We start from the raw sequence: 20379 nt of genomic DNA, 5'->3' as shown, positions 1-20379 counted from the left end.
AGATCTGCTATTTTCACTAGTTTAGTTCATTTTTAAAACGATAAATACAAAACGAAAGGTCTTGGACATGCAAGGTTTCCACCCGACACCGACGATACATATAGGTCTATTCATTTTCATTCATAATAGGTCTATACTTACATCCCTGAACTGCACCATCCCCAGTTCCCCCAGTTCACTGACACAGCAGTAGGCTGCCTCAGACTGAAGGAACAGCTGGGCCAGGGTCATCTCCTCGCTCCTGAAGAGTTCCCCCATAGTGAGCACCGCTGCCTTGCAGGCTCGCCCTCCTTCAGCTGTCCAACAAATATACACCTGAACACCTGGGACAGAAATGTGACATGATTACAATTTGAATGGGTAAATTTGAATATGATGTTGTTTAATGGGTCTTGTTTATAAGCTAAGATTGTAGCTGCAATGTGTAAGTAACAACACCCTATATATTACATATCTAGATAGGAAGGAATAATAGCCTACTGCAGAATTGTTACACAAAATTGTTTCATGTTCAAATAATAATTAAAATAATAATAGCCTAGCCTTCTGAAACTGTCAGAGCTTCTTCATAGCATGGACCAAAACGCGTCTACCACTCAGGCAGGCCTATAGCCTAATGAGCGCAAGACTATATCCAAATAATGCACAACCGAATATTATTAATTACGTATAGGTCTACTGTTACTTTATGTCTTTGAAATAAACACCTTCGTCGCCTTTATGCGGGGACGCTGTCGTGATAAGTAAGATCTACTGTATAACCGCGTCCAGCATCCTTGGTGCTGCAGCACTGCCCTTGTTGGCTTGTCTCAAGGACGCCATGACGCTGGCAGCCAGCGCGCAGCATCCGAGGCGAGCCTCTCTCATCTGCGTGACTGTGTGTAATAGCAGATACAAGCTCACAACGCTTCACATCGCGATTCGATCGAGAGAAGCATTGTGAGCTTGTAGATCGGCTATTAAAAATACTACTATCTTGTGGGGGACGGGTGAAAGGTCTACATAGCCTAAAGCCTGATTATATTATGACCTGAAATCAGCTGAAATAGGCCTATATGCGATCAGGATAGGCAATATATGTCAGAATACATTAGACAATATGTTCATATAGTAGCCTAAAAGATCATCACAATACAATGAATGCTAACGTGTAAAATATAGCTTTACATCAGATAAACGTTATGTCGCGTTCATTTCTACATGAAGTCAAAGATGAGCAGGTGCCATTAAAATGCATCAGCAGCATCAGCATCAATCTATCTTCGCGAAAATATCCTCCTCATGTAGTTGATCACGTTCTGCGACATCAAATTCACAATCACACATTTTAAAATGGAATAATAGTGGAAAAACTCTCCATTCATTCATTTATAGGCCTACTTACGCTCGTCGGGAGCTTCTTCTTCCTAATTTCTCGAGATATGTCAAAAGCCCCAGCTGCTGTCTCTGACGTCAATGATATATAGTCCGATTCATACCTCGTCGCACGACGGTGTCGCGCGGTGTCGGACAGCCGATCTACAAGCCCACAACGCGTCGCGTCGGCAACGCGTTGTGGGCTTGCAGGTCGGCTGTTTTCGGGGCGCGGCACCGTCGTGCGACGAAGCATAAACGTGGCTATATACATGTATATTCCGTCACGATCACGTGTCCAGCAGCCCTACTACAGCTGGGATGCCACTAGGGATGCTGAATCCCATAGGCTGTGGGAACCGTGATGGAGGCAGGGGAGGAAGCAACCCGGCTGTGATTCGTCCGCTGGTTGTCAGGGCAACTGCTGATGTGAGCAAGCAAGCAAGCATCACCAGTGAGGACGTCACTCTATCCTGCGATGCAAAGGTACTTGAAAACCTAAAAGATTGAATAAGATAAGGGTGCTGTTCTGTCATTTTATTTATTTAAAGCTTGGATATGTAGAATATAACTGGAATGAGAAATGTAGCAGGCTAGTGAAGTTTATTTGTAAAGGTTCTAACATAGGAGGCCTAAAATAGGCTATATAAACACGTGCAAGGAGGCAGAGGCGTCAATTGGGTATGGCAAGCTATGGCACCTGCCATACCTTGGCTACAGGGGGAAATAATAAAATGTGTTGCTCAGGTATGGCAACGCGCGCGTGCAAGACACCAGTCATGTTGCCATACCTTAGCTTTGTCTGAACTGACGCCACTGTAAGGCGGAGTGCATAGATGGACATGTCAGCGCATCCAAATTAAACAACCACCGCCAGTCTCCTATCCTAGGTGAAAAAATTACGCTTAATAATAAGTAAAACACGTTTAGCTCGCGTGTAGCTAAACAAAGCCCTTTTGAAACAGCAGCCTGCTAAGAATAAAGTCTACCAGATGTGGTGGAATTGCCCACAAGCGGCCAAGAGTTGAGTCAGTCCTAACAAGAAGTTTTTTTCCCCCTCTTGCAAACAGCGTGAGTAGAAACTCCGGCCCCTTCCAGCGGCGTCAGTTCAGAAAAAGCTAAGGTATGGCAACATGACTGGTGTCTTGCATGCGCGCCCTCGCGCGCGTGCAAGACACCAGTCATGTTGCCATACCTTAGCAACAGGCACGAAAAAAAGTACATTTTAGTATTTCCCCCTGTAGCCAAGGTATGGCAGCTGCCATAGCTTGCCATACCCAATTGACGCCTCTGGCCCCTTCACAGCTCCGCATGGCGCACGGGTTGAAACCAGGACACTGGCAGCCTGCCAGCGAGCAATTTTGGAGAGCATGGAACTCCCATAATGTACATAAATTACTGCCAGAGAGAAGTTATACGAGGAACGGCTTTTCAAAGTAAGGTTTCCCCCCCATTCTGATGTGCCACGAGCCATATGCTTTTCATAAGTAGGTCTGCGTTTTAAACGGCTTCTTCAAACCCTTGAAAAGAAGAAGGGACCACAGAGCTACTGGGATACGCGCGAGATTAAACGTCGCCATAGTGCTTGGAAGGTGCGCAGTCCATTAATAAGCAGTGGTGTAAAGTAACTAAGTACATTTACTCAAGTAGTCTACTGTAGCCAGTAGCCTAAGTACAATTTTGAAGTATTTGTACTTTCCAATACTTTTACTTCTACTCCACTACATCTCGGTTCAAAATATTGTACTTTTACTCCACTACAATTATTTGACAACTTTAGTTAGCCTACTAGTTACTTGTAGTTTTTGATCTGTGAAAACTTATGAAACGGGAGATTCGGGAGTACTTTCTACTTTTGTAGGTCTACTTTTTTTTGGGCCTACTTGCAGTGGCGTCAGTTCAGAAAAAGCTAAGGTATGGCAACATGACTGGTGTCTTGCACGCGTGTGCAACAGGAATGATGAAAAGTACATTTTATCATTTCCCCCTGTAGCAAAGGTATGGCAGCTGCCATATAGCTTACCATACCCAATTGACGCCTCTGCCTACTTGTAACAGCGGAGTATTTCAGTATTGATACTTTTACTTAAGTAAAACATTTGAGCACTTTTTTCCACCACTGCAAGCGGTTAAGGTAAGGCACTTGTGGTGTGGTGAAGGTTCGACTGGGGTTTGGTGTGGTAAAGGGAATCAGGATGTGGGGAGGGCTTTCACCATTCTACAGATTATGCCCAACAGCTAAATAGCATTTCCTTTTACAATGCTGTTTTGACGAATATGCACTATTTTTAAACTGGTGATGATGCCGGGAGGATGAAAGCATGAATACCCAACTGTACTGTACTGTCCTGCAGCTATAACTATAATGTACAGTGTATTTTTTAAATAATAATAAATACATGAAAATAGAAATCTAAGACATTCCATAGATTAGAACACAAATGTGTAAGAAGTAGTGAGAATAGCCGATCTGGCACAAAGCGACGCATTGTGTGCTTGTAGACGTGCTATTTTCACTAGTTTGGGTTCCGGGCAAATGTCTCATTTCTATTGGGTCACAAGCTAAAAAGGTTTGGGAACCACTGTACTGGCCATGAATGAATGTGTACTATTTACTAACCGTATACGCAGACAGTATGTACAGTAGAGTGACATCATGTAATAGTTTGCTGTCGTCTGTGTTCTCTTGACTCTCTTCTACAGAGCCTCGCGCTGTACTTGTACAAACGTTCTGCGGGAAGGGAGAGAAAAGAGAAAAGGAGTGGAAAAAACGGATCGGTCCTGTCTGACATTCCTCCCTCCACTGCTCTGCCTGAGCTTGTATACGGGGAGCTCTCCACCAGGCACGTGCACACATAGACATCAAAGGGGGGCTTGAGCCCCTGCCCTTTTATCCGTCTGTAAAAAGAGTGCATCTCTCCATTCCGACATGTCTCCTTTCCGACATGTCTCCATTCCGACACTAACCCTATCTCTTACCCTAACCCTAACCTTAACCTCTATGGAAGTGTTGCCACTCCGACAATAAGAAGTCACTGTAAAAAGTGTCCTCTCTAGACAATGAAGTGCAGTTTTTACTATGGTGAAAGAAATGCAAATGCCTCCTTTCCATGCCATTCCTGAAGGCAGCATTCAAGATAATTGCCTTGTCCAAACTCTCTGAACTTGAATGCAGCATTTTATGTTGAAAGAATTGCCCTCTCTGTATGAATCCATGCCGTACACCATCAAGTGTTGTATCAAGCACCGAAAATAGCCGACCTCCAAGCTCACAACGCGCCGCGTTTTGCGGCGCGTTGTGAGCTTGGAGGTCTGCTATTTTCGAGATTATCACCAAAAGACCCTTTTAGAAGTTTCAGCCCCTGCCTCTCTAACATTCTCTGCACGTCCCTGCTCTCCACAGTCCACACAGCCTCCGCTCTAACTGTTCCAGCCATGCTTAGGAGCAGACCGGAGGGGGGGGGGGGTGTGTCGTCGGAGCACAGGGGGGCTGGGTTTCCCCCCTCGGTGGGCGGGGTCTCACTGACAGGTGGGCGTAGTCGGGGGAGGAGACAGGGGTGGGGTTTAAGGGAGTGGGGGGAGAGTCCTAGGGGGGCTGGAGAGGGAAAACCAGCCACCGGGCGCTGCAGCTTTGACTGGAGGGTTTCTCTGCCTGGTGAGGCCATTCGTGTCCCAGCGCTCATGTGGTAAACGTCCCAGCACCGCCGCTCCACTTCCCCCCCTGCACACTGACGGGCCTGTATCCAGGGATAGAGAGAGAGTGAGAGAGACTGAGAGGGAAAAGAGAAAGAAAGAGAGAGAACGTGATAAGAGAGACACTGAAAGAAGGTAGGCGAGAGGGAGAAAAGTGCGAGAGGAGCAGAGACGACAAGACACCCGGAGAGAGAGAGAGAGAGGGATACGCAAAGGTGAGAAAACAGAGAAAGACAACAACCGAAACCACCACCCGTGAAGACAGTTTCCCTAACAGTCCCTTTTCTGTGTCGAATCCCCGTTTAAAGAAGTAGAGATGGCAGCCATGGAAGCAGTGGAGATCCCCAGCATCCAGCTGGACCCGCCGCCCACGTCGACCCTCACCGAGATCTCCGACGACGAGATCGACCTCCCGCCGTCGGACGACGAGGAGGACGCCGCCGCCGGCGCCAAGAAGGAGCACTCCACCCTGGGCACGGTGGAGGGCGACACCACGGGCGACGAGGAGGCGCTCAAGCTGGACCCGCAGGAGAACGGCGTGATGGTGCTGGCGCTGCTGGACAAGATCATCGGCGCCGTGGACCAGATCCAGCAGACGCAGAACGGCCTGGAGACGCGGCAGCAGGAGATGGAGCGCACCGTTACCAGCATCCAGGGCGAGCTGGGCAAGCTCTCCAAGACGCACGGCACCACGGCCAACAGCGTCAACAAGATGATGGAGAAGGTGCGCAAGGTGAGCGTCAACGTCAAGACGGTGCGCGCCAACCTGGAGCGGCAGGGCGGCCAGATCAAGAAGCTGGAGAGCAACGAGGCCGAGCTGCTCAAGAGGCGCAACTTCAAAGTCATGATCTATCAGGTGAGAGGGAGAGAGAGAGAGAGAGAGAGAGAGAGAGATAGTGTGTGTGTGTGTGTGTGTGTGTGTGTGTGTGTGTGTGTGTGAGTGTGTGTGTGTGTGTGTGTGTGTGTGTGTGTGTGTGTGTGTGTGTGTGTGTGCGTGCGTGTGTGTGTGTGGTTTATTTGCGTACGAGCATGTGTGCATACAGAGTTGAGTGGTTTGTCTGCGAGGTATGTGGTTGTGCACGCGCGCATGTGTGAGCGAGTACAGTCCTTTACACATTTGTGCGCGTGTGTGTGCACTGTATGCGTGAGTGCGTGGCAGCAGGGGTAGTCTGGATCGACACGGGGATGGGTGTGGCACGATAGTGAACCAAGGCATCAGAAAGTGTGTGTGTGTGTGTGTGTGTGTGTGTGCGTGCGGCGTGGGGATAGGGAGTTACATGGGTGCTTGAACGTGAATGAAAGACCTCTCGTTACCTCATCACTTTCCAAATTGTGGGGAAAATTATTCAACGGCGGCCGAAGGCACTGACTGCATCGGAGACGGATGGCTTGCCACAAACATTACACAAACAAGAGGTGCAAATACTTTAGGAAGAGTTTTTTTTGTGAGTGTGTGTGGGGGAGTGGCAACCACTTACCTCGAGGCATCCCTGGCAAGTGCCCAAGAGCTGTTCCCTATCTCACCATTGCCCCAACGAAATCAAACATGCCACTCACAAGTTAAATGTTTAATTTTCCAAGGACAGGCAGATGGTCTTAAAAGAGATCCCGCTAGGATTTTTCTCTTTCTTTACCTGACACTCCTCTCCGATACTATACGTGATCTTCCTACGTGTAGGAACGTGGGAACGTAGCGTATTTTATAGCATTGTACATTGTTGTTGTGTTTGTGAATCTCACTTCCAACCTTGCACTCTGAGCTGATGGCTGTCTGTGAAGTTGGTTACACAGCAAAATGTGTTCAATGAAGTATTGTTAATGCAAGTTAAAGTTAAATGAAGTGAATAAACGTAATAGGCTTAGAATTAAAATGAAAATAGAAAGTTCAAATAGTAGCAATACTACTACTACTACTAGTAGTAGTACTACTACTACTACTACTACTACTACTACTACTACTACTAATAATAATAATAATACTAACCAGTAATCTCAAAATGCAACAACTATTTTTCATTCAATAGATGCTCCACTGTCATTTCCAGTCCCACTAATGTGTCTAATATGTATGCACAAATGACTCAGTAAGTACAGTAGAGTAATATCTGTGCAATAAACATTGCAGTGTGAAGGTTATGTCCAAGATGCTATTTCACACTACACAGTAAAGTCCTCCGTGTTCGTTCATCCATTCTGTCCCCTCTCAGGGACTGTGGAGTCTTACTGTGTATGGGCCAATTGAACCTTATACCGTACCTGTCCCATGCCACACCCAAATATACATTGTGCTTTTAGCTTTTTTCCTCAATACTTTCCTTTTTGTAACAACCCATATTTATGAGCAGGGGCGTCACAAGGGGGAAGAAGTGGGACTGAGTTACCAGGGCCCAAGGTGGAGGGGCCTTCATTATTTTATACTTTAGCTATTGAAAAATAGCAGATATACAAGCTCGAGCTTGTATATCTGCTATTTTTGAAAAGTCCTGAAAATGTGTGCAAATCTTTGAATCTTCTTCTAAGAGAACATTTGTAACTCAAATTTTGCTTCTGGGGGGTCCCTGGAACTAAATATTTTGAGATGGGGGTCCGTGGCCAAATACATATCATTTTTGGGGTCCTTCACATGAAAAGGTTTGAGCACCACTGACATAGAAACATAGGGTTTTTCAAAAAACCTTAGAAGGATTTGAAATTTTCAAAGACTTGCACAAAGTTTCAAGACTTAAAAAAAAATAGCAGATCTACAAGCTCGCAGCGTGAGCTTATCTGCTATTTTTCAATAGTTAAAGTTCCCAGGGCCCAGAATTTGGTGCGACATCCCATGCCACACCCAAATATACATTGTGCTTTTTGCTTTTCTCCTCGATACTTACTACTTTTAGTCGTAGCAACCCATATTTATGAGTTAAGAATGCGAGCCTTTAGATGTGGACCCAACTCTCTTCCCACCCTAAGTCATACAGGATCCATTTCGGAAAGTCATTTCACTTTTTCCCCTCTTTTTTTTTTAAACAAAGATGGAAAATACCACAAGGACCCTCAAGGTTCTGTTTAAGGCAAAGGAGTGGTAGGGGTTGGTTAGAAAGAGGGGGGGGGGGAGAGAGAGTGAGAGGAGAACGTTTGAATCGCAGATGATAAAATACACTGTGCCGTGTTGTTTTTTTCTTTCCCTTTTCTTTTTTTTTTCTTCTTGGAGGCGAGTTGAGGGGAGCCCCGAGTGCCGGCTTTATTTAGCCCAGCCTGATGTGTAATAGCTTGCAGCTTTTTGCACGGTGGCGCGAGAACATTCAGAGTTTCCACCCCTTGACTCAGACATTATGACTTCCAGAGTTCTTTCTTTCTCCACAATCCCTCTGTTTCTCAGCCGAGATATTTTACCAGTTTGAGGAGAGGCATATAAGGCAATTGTATATATCGTCGTTGTCGGGTGAAAACCCTGTATGTCCAAAACAGTTTGTTTTGTATTTATCATTTTAAAAATGATTTAGACTAGTGAAAACAGCCGATCTACAAGCACACAACGCCCTCACACCGCGAGGCGTTGTGTGCTTGTAGATCTGCTGTTTTCACTACTTTTGTGCGATGGCCTTGTACGATGAAGCAGGGCTTTACTTTGCGAAAGAACATACAGATTTGAAACTTGGAGATACAAGGTTTCCCCCCGACAACGACGATATATATATTTTTATGATAAATAAATTGCACGAACGCATGCACGGACACCCACGCACCAACATACACACATGCACGCACGCACGCACACATGCACTCACACATACACAAGCTCGCACACACGCACACACACACACGCACACACACACACGCGCGCACACACACACACACACACACACACACACACACACACACACACACACACACACACACACACACACACACACACACACACACACACACACACACACACACACACACACACACACTTTCCACCCTTTCCTATTACGCTGAGGGATGCTCTGGCTCAACAGCCACAGTACATATTTCATGACGATCTGCAGATAGCGCTCTGAATTAGAAAAGGCTTATCCGCGTCATCAACTGGAATGGAATTCGATGATTGGATTATTTCTTAATCCACGGGGGGCCATAAATCAATAGTTTAATGAACTGATCAAACCCGTGGAGCTGAAGGGCGGCAACTTTTCCAGCACAGTCTGTTTGGAACATGGCAGGCAGGACGGGTTGACATTTTCGCTCGACTCTTGGCCAACCTCGTAAGGCCCTGTGGCAAGAAGAGAAACTCCTCCATATCTCTGGCTCTCACACTAACTCAAAACATTGGCTTTATCCCGTTTAGAACGGGTACACATTATTGTGTATCATTATTTTATGCTTTTAACTATTGAAAAATAGCAGATATACAAGCTCACAGCGCGGCACCGAGTGCCGCGCTGCGAGCTTGTAGATCTGCTATTTTAGAAAAATCGAGATAATTCGAATTTTGACCCGATTCTATAAGTGTCTTTTGAATCCTTCTAAGGTTTTTTGAAAAACCCATGTTTCTATGTCAGCAATCTGGCCAGCCATCGTCAAAGAAAAGGTCCTTTACACTTAAATGGAGCTCAGTTAGTCTGTTCTTGAGAGACTACTATGTCAGTGGTTCTCAAACCTTTTCATGTGAAGGACCCCCAAAACGATATGGATTTGGCCACGGACCCCCCATCTCAAAATATTTCGTTCCAGGGACCCCCCAGAAGCAAAATTTGAGTTATAAACGTTCGCTTTGAAAATACATATATTCAAAGATTTGCACACTTTTTCCACGACTTTTAAAAAAATAGCAGATCTACAAGCTCGCAGCGTGGCACCGAGTGAGCTTGTATATCTGCTATTTTTCACTGGTTAAAGCATTCAATAATTCTAGGCCTAAATAGGTTATTTATAGTTGCCAGCTATGACATAAGGTCAGATTTATCTTCATTATAAAAATATTTAAAAAAAGCCAACCGCAATGTGTTTCTGTTTTCAATTCTTTCCGTGTACTGTGCTCTGTCTGCGTGTTGTCCTTCGGGGGGTTTGGATTCTTTCGAAATCAGCACTAGACAGAAAGATTCCACTGACACGCCCGCGTGAACTGTTGCACTGTTTTTCTGGCTACTGAAGGCTACATGTCAACACATAAATACTTAACCTTTGTGAGCGTTCATTAGTATGGTTGGCCCACTACTCCTCTCTGTATGGAGCTGTCCATGTGCAAACACTTGAGCACCATTGGTTTAAAAGTAATGCTTAGTTTATACACATTGTACAACGGAAGTTTAAATCACAGAGCGGACCATGAAATCAGGGGCGTCGCAGGGGGGCGGGAAGTGGGGCTGAGTTACTAGGGTCCAATGTGGAGGGGCCCTGATTATTGTATACTTTAGCTATTGAAAAATAGCAGATATACAAGCTCACAGTGTGGCACCGCGCTGCGAGCTTGTAGATCTGTGTAAATTTGTGCAAATCTTTGAATATATGCATTTTTTTAAGCAAACATTTGTAACTCAAATTTTGTCCCTGGAACTAAATATTTTGAGATGGGGGGTCTTTGGCCAAATACATATCATTTTGGGGGTCTTTCACATGAAAAAGTTACTCCGACAAAAGCACCACTGATATAGAAGGATTTGAAATGATGTTTCAAAAATGGCACATTGGCACGTACAAGCTTGCAGCACGCCGCGCTGTGAGCTTGTAGATCTGCCATTTTTCAATAGTTAAAGCACAAGCACAATAGTTCTCCCGCTATGAAGAACATTCATGGGGGGCCCAGAATTTGGTGCGACACCCCTGCATGAAATACTGTGTGTGTGTGACTGTGTGCGTGCGTGCATGCATATGTACGTGTACGTGTGTGTGTGTGTGCGTGTGTGTGTGTGTGTGTGTGTGTGTGTGTGTGTGTGTGTGTGTGTGGCGCTTTGAATATTGAATAGTGGAACTGACGTGTAGTTTGATGCCCTACAACAGCAATGTTTCTACCATCAGCAGTTAATAATAAGCAGTGCAAGATATAGTGTACCAAGCCCCTATAAGTGTGCTCTTTGTCAGCAGAAGGTGCCTGCTAAAAAAGGAAATAACAACAATTTATGTGGCTGCAATTATAATAAATAGGGGGGCTGAGGTAAATGTTTCCCTGACTGAAATTAAATCTGTTTTGCCGCCCTCTCATCACGCCCTTCAGAATGTCCGTTGCTGCACTTGCATTGCCCATGTATTGCGGTTGGTCAAAGCATTTCCACTAGCTGTATGGGAATGGTTTATTGGTGTACGTTGTGAGTGGTAGCGTACATGTCATGGACTAATCATGGAACACTGGCCAGAGAAGTCAGAGTTGGCGTTAAAGATGGAGTGCCATGATTCCCCCCCCTAAAACATGATTATCAGGTATTATGAGTATACTAGGAGGAAGATTTAAAAAGAAAAAGTGTACAGAAAGAGTTAAAATTAGGTTTTTATGTGGCCACACCCACCAGTTCGTATGCCTGGTTGTCGTGGTGGATGGTGACCCAGCTGAAGTTAGCCACACCCACGTGTGTTGGGTGAATGGTGAATGGGTGAATGAAAGGGGAGGGGATGATCATCTCCAGACAGAGTGATGTCACTTTATCTGTGTTTTTCAGATCAGCACTTTTGACCCACAAGGTGGCAGCCTCGTGAAAGAAATCCAAAATGCAAAGGGAATACATAATTGCTCATAACAACCACACCAGGGGGTCTAATGAAATACTGTCAACCTCCTAGACACATGAACACTTTCGTGCAAAGTAGAAAAAAGAACAAGGTGGAATAGGGAGGACGTCATTAGGGGCGAATGTAAACTATTTGTCTAAGGAGATACGGTGTGTAAGGCTCATCATTCATCCCCGGCGCACGTAGCACATCCTGCACAACGAGTACTTATGCCTAGCAACGGATTCTAACGTTACAGTGTTTTCCGACGGCCTTCAGATCTCCTTCCAAGCTGCTCTCTTCCAAGAGCGCCGTCTCTTCTGATATGACATCATATCAAAGGCAGCCAGGGTGAGAGGTACAGGGTGTGGGGTGTGGTGATTCAGACCTTCCTGATTGAGCCTGTACTTTTCTTTTTCTCTTTTCTACCGAATAAGAATTCGCCTGGGATTGATGCCCCGGGGAAAAGCCCTGCCCTGGACCTCTCCTGATAATAAATAAACACACTGTAACTCACTGGTATTCACTGTTAAAAAAAAAAGAAGGGCTAGCTAGCTAGCACAGCGTGAGGAAACAGCTGGAGTGCTTTGTAGTGGAGCGTGGGGTGTTTATCTTCCCTTTACTACTGGATGTTGACCCGCCAGTCACAGATCCACTCCTCCTTACTGGGCGCTGCCCCTGGGCCTCCCCGCCCCTCCCTCCACGCGTGTGGTCTCCTCCTGAACCTGCCGGGGCCGTCTCCGTCAGGGAATAGGGACTTTAAGCAAGGACGCCTGCGGCAGTCCGCTCCGGTAACCGGAAATGGACCAGTGCTCGACAGATAAACCTGCTTGCCGTCACAGCCCTTGCTACTGCGGCAGAAACTACCTTTCCACGTAGCGTCTACAACGTCTGCTGCAGACGCGTCACCATGGGAACCAAAGATTTCAGTAAAAGGGATGGGAACCTGTAGCCAACCAAATCTAAAATCAGGCATTACAACATCATCAAGTCTCGCTAAAATACATTTTTGTCGACTAAATCAACTGTAGATTTGGTCGACAAAAATCGTATGATATTTAGTCGACTAAAACTAAAACATTCAGATTACTAAACTATGAGCAAAACGAAATGAAAATCAACACTGGAGGGCAATCAAGGCCCACTCATTGCAATGAAAGTTGCTCGGCCAGCGCATATTTCCCCCTAGGGACAACCTCCCTACCGGGTATTTGTCACATCACTGAGGTTTACAACACGTGTGTGCTTCAGTGTCCTACGTCACAAACTAACCTCGATGAGTGAGCCGATTGGTCGATCCATTGACTGGCGAGGGCAAACTTGCAGTACCAGAGTTGGCCACTTGTCCACATTCACTTCAAACTTTGGGCCCTCCCAGTCCTGGGGTGCCTGATACTTTGGAGTCCGGGACGAGCTAGGATGAGCAACAGGAGTGAGCGTACCACAATCTGCGTAACTCATGTCATCACGGCAGTTGAAAGTGACAGCCTCCTGCGGCCCCTGTGTTACTGGTTAGCAAGTGCAGCTGTCCTCCTCTGGGAGTGTGAGTGAGTGAGTGTTAGCAAAATGCTAACTTGGTACCGTGTCCGCTAAGCCGGGGCTTTTGTTCCTACATTTTGTCGACAGCAATTGGGACAGCTGTGTCCATGTGTTGCTGGGACTTAACTGCATTCACTGGGGATTCCGACCTGGAATGTAGCAAGTCCATGGCACAGGGTGAAAGAGAGAGAGAGAGAGAGAGAGAGAACATGAGGAGTGCACAAGAGATAGCAGAGAGAGGGAGATAGGAGCGCAAGTGACAGATTTGCATAAGCAAATGGTGGGACTGTGTGCATATAGAGTGTGAGAGAGAAAGAGACTGAATGATAGAGACTCACAGTGAGGTCTCTCCATCTTCAGCGCAGGGAGTGGATGGGTGTGTTGCGACGAAGAGCAGGGGCCATATTTAGACAGCTGAATCACAGCACAGGCATTCCTAGCTCTCTACTGTAACCTCCACTCCTTCTCTCTCCTCTCCTCTCCTCTCCCCTCTTCCTCTCTCCTCTCCTCATCTGTACTCTCTCTTGTCTTCCTTGTTTCTTTAAAGGACAACTCCGCCCTAAATAACATCTAGGCTCATTTTCCTACTTACCTATATTGATCCCAAATGACATTGGGTTCATTGGGTCTATTAGGCAGAAGTGCAAATATGTTTTTTTTAAATGCCCCTGTTGTCCTGTTTCCCCAACAGAACCCAGCAGCCCATACGCCTATTGCTTTTACACTATTTTTTTGGGGTCAAAAGTGATTTCTTTCATGAACGTGTAACTAGTTTTCATAACAAACACATCCATGCCTTGGTTGTCCCACACAAGCCGCCATAGTCTGCTAAACCAGATGTTAGGCTTTTCTTTTCGGTGTTTTGCCAAGTCCCGGAAAAGACACGCTGCATGCGATTGGCCAGTACAGTCACTTTGATTGGCAGTTGTGCCGAATGCTCTCCCCAAAACATGATTTACAAGACTGTGGCGGCTCGTGTGGGATAACCAAGGCATGGATGTGTTAGTAATGACAACTAGTAACACATTCATGACAAATAAAAAACACTTCTGATCCCAACAAAATAGTGTAAAAGCAATAGGCTTATGGGTTCCACTCTAAGCTACTGTATGAGGGCTGCTGGGCTCTGCTGGGGAAACTGGACTACAGGGGCATTTCTGCCTAATAGACCCCATGGACAGTCATTTGGCATTTTGGGAATATACTGTAAGTAGGAAAATGAGCCTAGATGTTATTTAGGGTGGAGTTGTAGTTTCACTTCTGTTCTGTACTGTACTGTACTGTACTGTACTGTACTGTACTGTACTGTTCTGTACTGTACTGTACTGTACTGTACTGTACTGTACTGTTCTGTTCTGTTCTGTTCTGTACTGTACTGTACTGTTCTGTTCTGTTCTGTTCTGTACTGTACTGTACTGTACTGTACTGTACTGTTCTGTTCTGTTCTGTACTGTACTGTACTGTACTGTTCTGTTCTGTTCTGTACTGTACTGTACTGTACTGTACTGTTCTGTACTGTACTGTACTGTACTGTACTGTTCTGTTCTGTTCTGTTCTGTACTGTACTGTACTGTTCTGTTCTGTTCTGTACTGTACTGTACTGTACTGTACTGTACTGTTCTGTTCTGTTCTGTTCTGTTCTCTCCTCTCAAATGGAAACAGTCAGAGACTTTCCTCTCACTCTCCCTGACTTACCCACCTGGGCAATTCATATCTTGAATACTCCCTACACCCCACCCTAATTAATTATGTCATATATACTCCCTAGTCCCTACTGCACCACACCCTACAATTCCTCATCAGAACTCCCGTAGCACTCTTATCACTCCCTCATCTTCAACCTTCTTCACCTTTCTCTGTTTCTTCTCGCTATCTTATATGGCATGCACCTTTCACCAATGTACCTGGAGTGGATTTATGTTTAGCTCTGCTGTATACTGTATGTGATCATGGCCATGGGTTGGATTTTGGAATTGCAAGACAGTGTGCGTTTGTTTTGCCCAGTATAATACCCAGTCTCTTCGTCGGTCTACTTTAAGCAGAGTGAATTCATATTAGAATCACAACAGCAGTTTACTGTAATACTGTAATTCCTATGCCACTCATTCATCCTGCATTACAATTATTTGAAAAACTTAGTGACTAGTTACTTTGTAGATTATTATCTACATAGTACAATTATTCACTTCAGCCCTATACATTTCGGCCATTTGAAAATAGCAGATCTACAAGCTCACAGTGTGTCGCAATGCGATGCATTGTGAACTTGTAGATCGTCTATTTTCAAATCATTTCGCAGTCGCACATATTCGAAAACTTGTGAAATGGGACATTCTGCATAATGAGTACTTTCTGCTGTTGGTACTTTCAGTTCATTTTGACACCAGTCTTTTTGCACTTTTACTCAAGTGAATTTTGATTCCCGTACGTTGTGCGTACAGAGTATATTCCTACATTGCAGTACTGATAATGTTAGTACTTTTTCCACCAAATGGTCAAAAGGAATCAAGATGTTGGATCCTGGAGACGACACCTCACGTTTTACCGTCAGAGGAGATATCGTTCATCTCTCTCTCTCTCTCTCTCTCTCTCTCTCTCTCTCTCTACTGGGCTTGTCCTCCACAACTACCTCAAAACACCTGTTGGCTCTCACTCTCTCTCTCTAGCCCCCCCCCCCCCCCCCTCTCGCTCGGCGCAGCAATCAGCAGCACCTCGACAGCGCTGTCAAACACCATCTCATTTCACTGTCATCACCATTCTATCCCAATGAGTCACAAACGAGGGGGGCGAGGCCGCATGGGCGCTGCTGGCCGCCTCCGCCAGCCCTCCCTCCTCGGAGAGATTCAACACATCAAAATGATAAAGTACACATTTTGGCCGGGGGCCTGGGAACGATCAAGCGCGGCCCTACAGTACGCTCCGTAACGTCTCGCATGTAAATTCATCAAGGGGCTCGGATCCATTCCTCTCGGCGCGCAGGTCTGGTCCAGATCCATATATGGAAATGTGTGCAAGAATACTCTTGTTCTCTCTCTCTCTCTCTCTCTCTCTCTCTCTCTCTCTCTCCCTCTCTCTATCGCTTTGTCTCTCTCTCCCTGCACGGCTTTACAAGCCAGACTGTGTGTTAGCGCTGTTTGGTCAGGGAGGTGGGGGGGAGGGGGGTTCTGGCTTCAATGCTGGTCATGGTTCTCAATCCTTGTCAAGGACCCTCAATGTTTTGTGCCAGGGACCCCCAGGAGTGATGTATGGATAAAGTGGTAAAATGATTGTCACCCCCCCCCACAAACACACACCTGAGTTACTAGGCTCATGAGTTACTAGGGCCCTAAGTTACTAGGCTCATGAGTTACTAGGGCCCTAAGTTACTAGGCTCATGAGTTACTAGGGCCCTAAGTTACTAGGCTCATGAGTTACTAGGGCCCTAAGTTACTAGGCTCATGAGTTACTAGGGCCCTGAGTTACTAGGCCCCTGATTTACTTGGGACTGAGTTACTAAGGCCCAAGGCCCCCGACAGTGAATGCTTGTACCCAGGGCCAAGAATTTGGTGTGACACCCTTGCATACACTTAGAGAACCGCAGTAGGTATAGTGGGGACGGCACGCTTGCCTTGCTCCGTGTATATTTGTGACATCATAGTTTGTGTCGGACAGGACAAGGGGGGCCGGCTGTGGGGGTCTGGGAGAATGGAGAGAATGAGAGAGGATGAGAGAGAGAGTGTGTGTGTGCGTGTGTGTGTGTGTGTGGGGGGGGGGGGGGTGAGTGAGTGAGGGATCAGGGGAGAGAGAGGGAGAGAGAGAGGGAGAGAGAGAGGGAGGGAGAGAGAAGTAAATAGAGAAAGGGGGAGTGAAAATGGATGCAGGGAGAGTCACATGCACAAGGGAGACGCAACAAATCGTCGCTGTCGGGCAGAAACCTCGTATATCCATGCGTTTCAAATTTGTACGTTTTTTTCATAAAGTAGTAGCCCCGCTTCATCACACAAAGACTGTCGCCACACAACTAGTGCAAATAGCAGATCTACAAGCACACAACGCCTCGCAGCGCGAGGCGTTGTGTGCTTGTAGATCTGCTATTTTCACTACAAGGTTTCCACCCGACAACGACGAAGTGGAATATGAGAGAGAGAGAGAGAGAGAGTGAGAGAGAGAGATAGAGAGAGAGAGAGAGAGAGAGAGAGAGAGAGAGCTAGAAGGGGGGGGGGGGGGATCTAAAAATAGCAGCTATCGCATACTTGTTTGATTGTGAGAAGGAAAGGGCCTTTAGGAGGTTGTGTTCCTGTTTTGGTTGTCTGCGTGACCTGGGCCAGCTGTTGCAACAAGCCCCGCCCCCCTATTGGATTGTTTTGTACTGTTTAACTTGTAGAGGGCAATCAATTGATTTGCCATGTGTCAGAAGAGAGCATTCCTTTTGTTTCCACCTTTTATCTTGAGGCCTTTCACAGTGATTCCTTCCTTGAATTATGTATGGCGTGTGTGCATGTGTGCGTGTGCGCGTGTGTGTGCGTGTGTGTGTGCGTGTGTGTGTGTGCGTGTGTGGTGTGTGTGGTGTGTGTGTGCGCGCACACACACACGGTCGGTGCAAGCTTGCCACCATTGGTGTGTGAATGTGGGAAGTGAGGACGCTGGCGTCGAATGTTTGCCGCTTCACTTTCCAATGTATGTATCCAATTGTAAAGCGCTTTGAGTTCACAACTTGCCTTGAAAAGCGCTATAAAATGCAATCCATTATTATTATCATTATTCATACTAAAATATGCTGCTTGTACTGCTCTTGTGCTTCATCTACATCACTTAGCTCATGATCATGGCAAAGATACAGTGCTGCTCACGGAATACATTACACAGTGAAGATCCAAAGTGCCTTTTCAACTCAGAAAGTGTGCATTCTTACGCTTTTAGAGTTGGATTATTTGAATGGATTCATACGGAAACAGACAATAAATAATGAGCTGTGCCTTTATACAATGAAGACCTAGTCTGGGATCACTTCACTTTTCGGGGTTGTAACCGGTCGGGAGTGGAAACCACAACACGTCATGTTGTAGTACTCAAAGACTACAATTTGGCCGGAAAGATCAAACCGGATTCAGTTTTAACCCAAGATAATTCCCCTGCGCTCAAGGACATACTTTTAGGGCCTACCTAATAAACTCCTTGATGCGGATTAGTTTTGCTTTTGAAAATTTTGTTTGGTGTATGCATCTTTTAGTCCAACTCGTAGCGGCAAAACTACACTAGGCTACTTGAGCATTTTAATAGGGATTGGGGAAACAAACGGGGGAACCAAATCAAAGCGACGCTGCTTCTTCTATTCGGCCTGTTGTGAACGAACGCCCACATTTGGAGATGACTGACATCACTGATACGTCTGGGTTCTCCAACATTACTAACATAACATGACTCCTACATTCAATCCCTCATACACTGTGCACACCCCCGGGCAAGGTCCTAGTCTTCATTATATTGACCAAAGTTTCTCCATGCCTGTATGGACTTCCATAGAGATCACTCCTCAGCTGCTGCTCACGTTGGAATAATAAACCATTCAGCAAACAAAGTAAAGTATTATAACACACACTAACAGCTTTCCAGAGTTATTTTCCTTTCAAAATCTAGTTTCAATTTATTATTATTTTTTTTTTTGAAGATCAGCTGCCCTTTAATGAAATGCATGATGACTGCGCAATAATGTTGTTCACTTGACTTCAATAGAAGCATTCTTTTGTATCCTAGGAAATCATCTTTTTTTGGCCAGAGCTTTTTCCACATGAGTCAGATTTTGATGAATCATACTTTAAAGCCCTCAGCAACGAAAGCCTTTGTTTATTTCTTCATAGGTTCTACATCATATGATTAGAGATTTTGAAACCGATTGCTTTCATGAGAACCCAGCCCCGTAGACGCATGATCGACTTTGTATCTTGACCGTTGGACAGCAGGGTTTGTACTTTGGTCTAATTTAGGCTCATGGAAGAGACTGCGCTTATTTGGCAGTTAATGACATTCTGCAGTGGCATTCATAAGTGTCTTCTTTAAGAAAAAACGCTGCAAAGTTTCCGCAAGCTTTGACATGCAGCTAGCAGTTGAATTATTCTTGCTAAACAATTTGAAGTGTTAATGGGTTCCGCAGAGGTGTAAAGTAACTAAGTAGATTTACTTAAGTACAATTTTGAGGTATTTGTACTTTACTTGAGTATTTCCAATACTTTTTCTTCTACTCCATTACATCTTGGATCCAAATATTGTACTTTTACTCCACTACATTTATTTGAAAACGTTATAGTTACTTTGCAGATATAAATTATAATATTATAAAACACACATTTTACCCTATTTTATACCGTGGCCATTTGAAAATAGGCGATCTACAAGCTCACGTTGTGAGCTTGTAGATCTGCTATTTTCAAACATTTTGTGCTTTTACTTTTGGGAAGCGGTTTCATGCCAGCAGAGGATTTCTGCAAAAAACGCTCCCTTCTCATTGAAATGCATTGGCGGAACGCGGATTCCACTCTCATGGGTACTTTGGTGTGAGGGCACCCTAACAGAGTATTTCTACATTTCAGTATTGATGCTTTTACTCGAGTAAAACATTTGAGTACTTTTTCCACCGCTGACAGTTGAATCATTCTTGCTAAACAATTTGAAGTGTTAATGGGTTCGGGGAGTGGGAGGGGGGAGCGGCGGCGGGGTCGCGGGGACACTCTGTTATTGTACAGGAGCAGCGTAAAAGGAAGAAGCCTCTTCTTTTTCAGCCCCATAAATCTCTCCATAAACAGCGGCCTCCTCCATTGTTATTGGAAAGATTAACAAGGGCTCGCCATGGCAACTGCCACTGTCAACCATCGCCGTCCGAGCCACTGTTAGCCAAGCGTGCTGAACTGTACATAGACCAAGACCAGGCCAAGAGTGCAGGGAGCTTCTACCGGTACACCAGTGATTCTCATTTCTTTTATTTTTTTTCTTATTAAGGACCCTCGTAACTCTGAGAGTGAAGAAATATGGAACCAAATTCCATTTGAGTAGGCCTACCTGAGACGAATAACAGTCTAAGGGTGCCCACACACCAAAGTACCTATGAGAGAGGAATCCGCGTTCCGCCAATGCATTTCAATGAGAGTGGAG

General features: G+C 45.5%; 2 protein-coding genes across 15 annotated transcripts in view; one reads left to right on the top strand and one right to left on the bottom strand.

The window, feature by feature from the left end:
- atp6v0a1b (ATPase H+ transporting V0 subunit a1b) overlaps positions 1 to 262 on the bottom strand; it is a gene marked incomplete at its 3' end in the record, with an annotated part of 39329 nt that extends 39067 nt beyond the window's left edge. For all 13 annotated transcript variants that reach the window (XM_080747812.1, XM_080747815.1, XM_080747814.1 and 10 more), the window contains exon 1: positions 142 to 262. In XM_080747812.1, the coding sequence (XP_080603938.1) occupies positions 142 to 258 (117 nt within the window). In that variant the 5' untranslated portion in view covers positions 259 to 262. The remainder of the gene's footprint in view (positions 1 to 141) is intronic.
- A 4804-nt stretch (positions 263 to 5066) lies between these two features.
- The window catches only part of LOC308303279 (caveolae-associated protein 1-like), a 37820-nt gene continuing 22507 nt past the window's right edge, over positions 5067 to 20379 (top strand). Inside the window, exons 1-2 of one of the 2 annotated variants that reach the window (XM_080747615.1) lie at positions 5067 to 5261; positions 5355 to 5902. In XM_080747615.1, the coding sequence (XP_080603741.1) occupies positions 5363 to 5902 (540 nt within the window). In that variant the 5' untranslated portion in view covers positions 5067 to 5261; positions 5355 to 5362. Of the gene's footprint in view, positions 5903 to 20379 lie in introns of both variants that reach the window. The other variant, XM_080747614.1, reaches the window with a different exon arrangement.

This window comes from Nannobrachium achirus (genome assembly GCF_963921795.1).
Source record: "Nannobrachium achirus genome assembly, chromosome: 18".
In the NCBI taxonomy this organism is placed as follows: Eukaryota; Metazoa; Chordata; class Actinopteri; order Myctophiformes; family Myctophidae; genus Nannobrachium; species Nannobrachium achirus.
This window is presented reverse-complemented; position numbering and strand designations above follow the sequence as displayed.